Source organism: Engraulis encrasicolus, chromosome 15 (genome assembly GCF_034702125.1).
Source record: "Engraulis encrasicolus isolate BLACKSEA-1 chromosome 15, IST_EnEncr_1.0, whole genome shotgun sequence".
NCBI lineage: Eukaryota > Metazoa > Chordata > Actinopteri > Clupeiformes > Engraulidae > Engraulis > Engraulis encrasicolus.
This window is the reverse complement of record NC_085871.1, coordinates 46,137,649-46,145,888: the sequence shown is the minus strand read 5'-3', so window position 1 is coordinate 46,145,888 and position 8,240 is coordinate 46,137,649. Positions and strand designations below refer to the sequence as shown.

Sequence of the window (8,240 nt, the reverse complement as noted above, 5' to 3'; positions counted from 1 at the left end):
CAACTCTCCACATGGGGGCGACAGCTGCCTATGGAAATCACTAGACTACACAAGAGTGAATCTTCAGGCAACACTAAGGTCAAGTTTAGTCAAGACGAACAGTCAGAAATGTAATCTAAGACAGACAGAATATGACTTCTGAAAGGTTAATTCGATGTCTTTGTTAAAGTCATTGTAATATTATGGAGATACCTTCAATAAGGCATAACCTGACCCATCCCCATTTCTCACAATCATAAATTATGAATAAACATTATACATATGTCAAGAAGAGAGGGTTATCTATTAAATCTATATGTGGTTTTAAGACACTTGAATTTCACAAGTTAATTTCATGAACTAAAAATAGTTGACAGTATCAAAACTCACAAGTCACAAACTTCACATATTAGGCCTATCTAATTTGGTACATCTTGAATGCAACTCAACAGATTACTTGCAAATAATGCAACTACCTGCAATTGACTTTTTTACATTTAACTATTTGAAATACACAATCGCAAGTTTCAGGCGCCGAAATTTGCATAGAGCTGCCTGTACCCAATAGAAAACGCCCTTGCTAGTCCAGTCGTCCAATAGGGAGTCAGGATAGAGAGAGGTGCCTGACAGAATACAAATAGGAATGTTCTTTTTCAGACACCGTAATTCGACGTAGGCCACTGGCGCTGGGGTGAAGCAATCATGTCGGAATTTCTGGAGGACCCGTCTGTGCTAACCAAAGATAAACTCAAGAGTGTACTTCTAGCCAACAATGTGTCTCTGCCCAACAGCGAACAGAGGAAGGACGTTTATGTGCAACTCTACCTGAAAAACCTAACGGCTCAGAACAAGAAGAAGAGTGCCCCTCCACCAGAACCTTTCTCCAGCGACGATGAGCTTCCAGCCCCCGTGGTCTCCAACCGATCCAGCCGCTCTGGCAGGGTAGGTACTTGGGCTGTCGTTGCACCTCTAGCTGCGTGGTCAGTCGCTGACGCGGGTAGCAGACAGCACAAAGTGTGACTTTTTATCTGTTCTCTGTGTTCTTTTCGTCTGTGTCGTTTTGCTTGGCACTTCGCCCATGGATATGGCCATGCAGGATAGCCCACGGCTAAAGGCTAAGAGGAACAACTAATATGGTTAATTAAAACCGGAGCTGGCCAGTTATACCAATTGAAACAAACGTCAGTCTTTTGAACCTTTTGAAAATGATAAACAATCAATTTCACGCACCAATGTGGGTTACCTAGTGCGTGGCTGTCATTCAATGAGGCGCGACAATTGTAACAGTTGTGTAATTGCTACAGAGTCGCAGCCAGGTTAAGCTACAGTGTTGCGTCGCGTTTCCCAACTCTAGTTCTATATAATCTGATGCTATTACTTCAGTCCAGTCGCTTTGCATTGTAGTTCTAGCAAAGCCTTTAACTTGTGATTATGAGCACGTCCGCCATGTGATCGAACGAATGAAAACAAACCGGCATGTTGACTCTTTGAGTGAAGCGATGGCCAACACTTTCCCGCTTAAATACTTCCTGTTGGTGCCTGAATGTGGCGCCTGGTGCCCCATTTTCAAATATTCTGACAACTATTTGGAATGTTTTGAACGCTTATTTTTAGCATGCCTTTAACAAAGCAAACAGACTCTGGAGGGATTATTCATACAGTGGAAACAATATTTGCTTGTTTGTTTTGTCATATTTACAATTGCTATTGTTCATATTAGAAAAACATTTCAATATGTCTTATGGATAATATACACTAGTGTGTGTGTGTGTGTGTGTGTGTGTGTTGGGGGGGGGGACGACGACGCAATAATAAAGAACAGCAGCTGCAAACAGCTGTTTTAAGGCCTGTGGTGGTTGATCCTTGTGGACACATGTCAGACGGTTTTAGATTTCGTGTGCGTGTGTGTGTAAGCTATTGTCTGTGTGTGTGACGGGGTAAAGTATGGGTGAGAATTACCCTGGCTACATGTATGTAGAGCTTTTTGATTACCGGGTACTGTGTTTTAGGTTTTATGGCTGTGTGTTTAGATTAATAGGCCCACTTTTAACAGATTGTCAATGTCAGATTGTGGGGAGTGGACCCTCCGTAAACATCTGTGGTTTGACTGAACTGTAAGTAAGCTTAAGTGTTTCTAGCATTTTGTGGCGTCTGTGTATATGGAGGGTTTTTAGAGCAGGCCTACTAGTACTCTTAACAACAGGCCTACTCATAATTGTTGAGGTCAATTAAGCCTGGCTAGTGGCTGCACATGGATCTTTTTGATGTCATATGTTTTGTTTATGTCTGCATGTATATTGAGGTTGTTTTCGATTAGTAGGCCTACTCATAACAGCTGACTGTTAATGCATAGTATGGGGCCCCTATCTAAACACCTATGCTTTGAGGGAACTGTTACAAGTCTTAGATGGGCGGTAAAGTGTGTGTGTGTGTGTGTGTGTGTGTGTGTGTGTGTGTGTGTGTGTGTGTGTGTGTGTGTGTGTGTGTGTGTGTGTGTGTGTGTGTGTGTGTGTGTGTGTGTGTGTGTGTGTGTGTGTGTGTGTGTTACCCATACATGTAGAGCTTTTCAATTAAGTGTTTATTTGCTTTTTATGGCTTCTGTGTACATATACAAGCATTGTTTTTTTAGATGAGTAGTCTTCATAATACACTGTCACTGTGAAGTTGTGGGGGCCCCTTTGTAAACCGCTGTGGTTTGACAGAACTTAAACGTACCTTAGATGGGCGGAAACTGGTTAATTCAACCAGAACCACAGAGGTGAACCAGCGGCCACAGGGGCTGTAAGAAGGTGTGTCGGTCTGTGTGTGTGTGTGTGTGTGTGCGCGCGCGTTTCATAGAACTTGCGTCCTCAATGGTGTGTGTGTGTGTGTGTGCGTGTGTGTGTGTGTGTGTTCCTCAGATTCACCTTTTTTCAAAAAATACGTAATCTTTTTGTTCAGCACAAGGGATTGTGCACAAGTAACTCTCTACTTGTGGTTTTCCCTGCCATGCTCTGTCCCAGTCACTTAGGGCCACACCACATTGGCTTCTTTCATGCGTGTGTGTGTGTGTGTGTGTGTGTGTGTGTGTGTGTGTGTGTGTGTGTGTGTGTGTGTGTGTGTGTGTGTGTGTGTGTGTGTGTGTGTGTGTGTGTGTGTGTGTGTGTGTGTGTGTGTGTGTGTGTGTGTGTGTGTGTGTGTGTGTGTGACAAGAAAAAAGAAGGGAAACGAAAGTGTAAGCCTATTGTGTTTGGATGGAGTAGGTTTGTCTAGTGAGCTCCGCGAGCTGTTGGGTTGTGGTTTGCCCTGCCATGCGCCGTCCCAGTATTGTCTTCTTTCATGCCAAGGAAGGTGTGTGTGTGTGTGTGTGAGAGAGAGAGAGAGCAAGAGACCCTTTGGTGTGTGAGTAACTCTAGTCTCCACACAACACTTTTTCTTTCTTTCTTTCGTTTGCCCTGCAGGCTGGGCAAGGTGGAAGTGTCCACGCCAAGGAAGTGTGTGCGTGTGTGTGCGTGTGTGAGGGAGCCTTTGGGGTGTGTGTATGAGGGCGATCAAGAGTGTGTGTGTGTTTCTCCACGCTGCTCAGTCCCCCCTTTATTGAGGAAATGCTTCCAGAGCAGGAATGCATGCAGCCGCCAGATGTGACTGTAGTGTGTGTGTGTCTGTGTGAGAGAGACTGTAGTGTGTGTGTGTCTGTGTGAGAGAGACTGTAGTGTGTGTGTGTGTGTCTCTCCTCCCCCTTCATCCTTCATCCCCCTCTTTCTCCCCCTCCCGTTCTACTTCACGCCTCTTCTCCTCTCCACTCCTCCTCTCTCTTTCGTTTACTCCATCATCCCTCTCTCCTTCTCCTTCTCCCTTCATCTCTCATTCTTCCTCTCCTCTCCTCCACTCTCCTTCTCTTTCGTTTGCTCCATCAACCCTCTCCTCCACTTCCTCCTCCTATCCTTCCCTCAGTCTCTCATTCCTCCTCTCTACTTCATCAAAGGGCCAGTGAAGTCCCAGTAAAGTTCTCCAAACACACACGCATATTATATTGCTCTCTCTCTCTCTCTCTCTCTCTCTCTCTCTCTCTCTCTCTCTCTCTCTCTCTCTCTCTCTCTCTCTCTCTCTCTCTCTCTCATATCTATCTAGCCCCCTAGCGATCAGACTCCCTGCCGTGCCTGATTATAGCATGTGTGTGTGTGTGTCTGCATGGTGGAAAGGGGGATGGCTGTTCACACCCGCTGCTCTGTAGTCCTAAATACGCCTGTCTCAACATCGGTGTGTGTGTGTGTGTCAGAAGCACAATGCTGCCTTTTTATCTTCATATCTGTGTGTACTAGTGGGCCTCTTGCGGTCTCTCTCTCTCTCTCTCTCTCTCTCTCTCTCTCTCTCTATCACTCTCTCACTCTTGCTATCTCTGTCACTCGTTTTCTTCAGTTCTCACATCATTTTTAAACATTGGCACATATGGATAAGTGCGTGTGTGTCGTTTTCTTCAGGCCTCATATAGTTTTAATATTTTCTCCGTCAGTGGCTACCAAGAAAGAATTACTGAGAATGCAAAGCTGTTATTTTAGTGCGACTAATGCTTATACTTCTTTGCACTTTATGGAAAGCCCTTAAGCTTACAGTTCATGCGAGCAGTGTAGGTATTTTGACTTTGCAGAGAGTGGCTTCAAAAAATATTTCATTATACTGTGTATATATATCTTTACTGTACCTGTCCTCTGCCAAGAAGGTTATGTTTTCGGTCGCGTTGGTTTGTTTGTTTGTCTGTCTGTTTGTCTTTTTGATTGTCTGTATTAAGGGTCGACCGATACGGCCAAAATCACACGTGTATTCGCCGATACACTTAAAAAACGCAAATATCGGCAGATATATCGGTCTATCCTTAGTCTGTATGTTAAACCAAAAAGTTATGAACGGATTTTGAGGACATTTTGTGAAGTTGTTTGAAATGACAAAAGGAACAAGTCATTAGATTTTGGTGGTGATCTGGATCCAGGATTTTTCAAGATTCTTCACCATTGCTGGATAGGGCGGATTTTGACATCCCGGTTTCTAACTCCACAAAAAAATTAGGGCATAACATATTCAAATGTTTGCAAGTTATATTATAGGCAGCGGAGATTCCACAGTGTGTAGTACAGATGTTATAGTGTCACTTACCCCATGGCCTTGGCGGAGGCTTGCACCAAAGAAAGTGGATCTAACAAGAAGCGTAATTTTGTTTCCTTTCCGGTATCCACTTTATGTCGGGTGAACGCCCCTTTAGGAGACCTTCGGTTAGGAGACCTTCGGAGTCCTGAGGTTGAGAATCAATGACGTCCCCTTAGCGCTGTAGATGGCGGTAGCGCACGTCTTGCGCAAACACCTCAAAAAGAGAAGAAGAAGTAGGGGACAACGCCCCCTTAGGAGACCCAACTTGAGCACACGCTTTTGCATTGAGTGGGCGTGTTTTGCGTTATCTTGGTTTAATTCAGTATTTTTGCTTGCACTCTCTGAGTCTGAGTGCTTCTAGTTTATAATGTGTTGGGAAGTTGCATCTTCTCTTCTGCCAAGGAGTCCTTTTGATAGAATATTTATGTGACACAAGTCTTATTTTATTTCTTTACAAGTCTGGGGCCAGATTGAACCAGCTGGTGGGCCTTATCCGGCCCCCGGGCCTTACTTTAGACACCCCTGGTGTAAAGCCACCTAATTTCATAGTTTATGCTTTATGTACTTAGTGTATCAGACCAGCGGTCTGTGTGCAGCCTGTGCTAAGAATGCAATGATGTGACACTCACTAGCATGGACGGACTTCTCTCTCTCTCTCTCTCTCTCTCTCTCTCTCTCTGTCTCTCTCTCTCTCTCTCTCTCTCTCTCTCTCTCTCTCTCTCTCTCTCTCTCTCTCTCTCTCTCTCTCCGTGGCTAACCGCATCCACACCACTTAGTGTCTTGGGAATGTTTGACGCTCGCGGGCCAGAAGATTGTTTTCCCTCTGACGTACGCACACGCTTTCATGCATGTATGCGCACACACACACACACCACATACTCTCTCTCTATTTCTTTATTTCTTTCTTTCTCTTGCTCTCTTTCTTTCATTCTCTCTCTCACTCTCGCTCTGTCTCTTTTTTCTTTCTCTTTCTCTCTTTCTTTCTCTCTCTCTCCAAACACACACATTATTGCCCCAGCTCTCTCTCTCTCTCTCTCTCTCTCTCTCTCTCTCTCTCTCTCTCTCTCTGCACAGTATATATCACTGATCTGTCAAGGCCTAGGTACTGTGCATGCAGTCTCATCTGTGTGTGTGAGTGATGAGGTGTGAGCGTTAGGAATTCTTTCCCTGAGGGTTTAGACAGGTGCACCATACCTTTACACTTCATCACCTGGCTCAGACATCCAGCTGTGTGTGTGTGTGTGTGTGTGTGTGTGTGTGTGTGTGTGTGTGTGTGTGTGTGTGTGTGTGTGTGTGTGTGTGTGTGTGTGTGTGTGTGTGTGTGTGTGTGTGTATTGTGTGTGTGTGTGTGTGTGTGTGTGTGTGTGTGTGTGTGTGTGTGTGTGAGCGTGCATTGTGTGTGTGTGTGTGTATTGTGTCTGTTTGTGAGCGTGCATTGTGTGCGCAAAGATGGAACAGGCTTCACCTGAAGTGACCTGTGAATCCAAGCATATGGTAAGACACAGTGTGCTCACTGCATTGCATACATACTGCTCCTGTTCATTCCACCATCTCAGTCAGTCAGGCAGGCAGGCAGACAGGGTTGCCAGATATGACCGATTTCCAGTCAAAAAACAATATTCAAAAGTCGCATGGAGGCACTAAATCCCATCCAATTTGAACCAAATTCTATTGATTTCTATGATTTCTATTGATTTCTATACCCACCCAATGCACTTTCTTTACCCACACACGGCCATCCTAAACAGCCCAACTGGGCGAGAAAGCGCCCAATCTGGCAACACTGTCTGTCTGTCTGTCAGTCAGGCGATGCGAGGGTAAGGGTGAGGGTGTGGTCTCAGCCTGCAATACTACTCTATGCAATTGGAACGCGAAGATTGTGAAACATCTTTGTTTTTCGATGTCTATCCATTGTCCTTTTTTTTCTTTAAATGAGCGTGCATAACTGTCAGCAGACTCACAAACACAAACATACTTTCGCTCGCTCTCTCCCTCTCTCATAACCACGACTATTCAACCGTACACACACTCTCTCTTTCTCACACACACACACACACACACACAAACACACTTTTTCACTCTCCCATAAACAAGGCAGTACACTCTCTCCCTCACACACACACACACACACACACACACACACACACACAACCGTTCACACACACGCACAACTGTACACACTCTATTCCACGCACACGCACACAACCGCACACACACTCTCCCTTACAGTACATACACACACACACATACGCAATCTCTCTCCCTCAGACACATTCTCTCTCTCTAGCTGGGCATTCTTCCAGGTCCGCCCCATCGTAAGCCTCAGCAGAGGAACTTCAGCCCAAGTGGGAGGAACTGAAACTCTTCCTCTCCTCCCCCCTACTCCCTCTGCAATCGCTCCCTCTCTCTCTTCCTCTCCTCCCCCCTACTCCCTCTGCAATCGCTCCCCCTCTCTCTTCCTCTCCTCCCCCTACTGCCTCTGCAATCTCTCTCTCTCTCTCTCTCTCTCTCTCTCTCTCTCTCTCTCTCTCTCTCTCTCTCTCTCTCTCTCTCTCTCTCTCTCTCTCTCTCTCTCTCTTTCTCTTTCCTCCCCCTACTCCCTCTGCAATCGCTCCCTCTCACTTTTCCTCTCATCCCCCTACTCTCACTGCAATCGCTCACCCCCTGCCCTCTCTTTTCCTCTCCTGTACTCTTTCCCTCCCTCTCTTTCCGTAGCCCTCTGTGCAATCGCTTGCACACTCCCCTCTTCCTGACTTGTCCTCTCCTCCCCCTATACCTCAATCCTCCCTTCCGACTCCCTCCCTTTTCCTCTCATCCTGCTGCACTCCTTCTCTCCTTCCTTTACTCTGTGTACAAGCAATCTCTCTCTCTCTCTCCCCCTCTCCCTCTCTTTTCCTCTTATTCCTGCCCCCCTTATGACTCTCTCATGACTCTCTTATCCTCTCCTCCTCATTTCTACACCCATCCTCTCTCTCCCTCTCCTTCGCTTCCTCCATGTGCTTTTGCTGTCTCCTTCTTCCCCCTCCTTCCTCCTGCTCCCTCTCGCTTCTCCTCTCCTCCTACACTCGTTCCATCCCTCCCTTCCTGGACTCTGTATCTCTCTATCATTTTTGTCTCCCTTCTCAATATCTGTCTGACTG

At 45.9% G+C, this 8,240-nt stretch overlaps 1 protein-coding gene across 2 annotated transcripts in view; it reads left to right on the top strand.

The window, feature by feature from the left end:
* Window positions 1–646: 646 nt before the first annotated feature.
* The window catches only part of tmpoa (thymopoietin a), a 37,565-nt gene continuing 29,971 nt past the window's right edge, over window positions 647–8,240 (top strand). For both annotated transcript variants that reach the window (XM_063217553.1, XM_063217552.1), the window contains exon 1: window positions 647–921. In XM_063217553.1, the coding sequence (XP_063073623.1) occupies window positions 682–921 (240 nt within the window). In that variant the 5' untranslated portion in view covers window positions 647–681. The remainder of the gene's footprint in view (window positions 922–8,240) is intronic.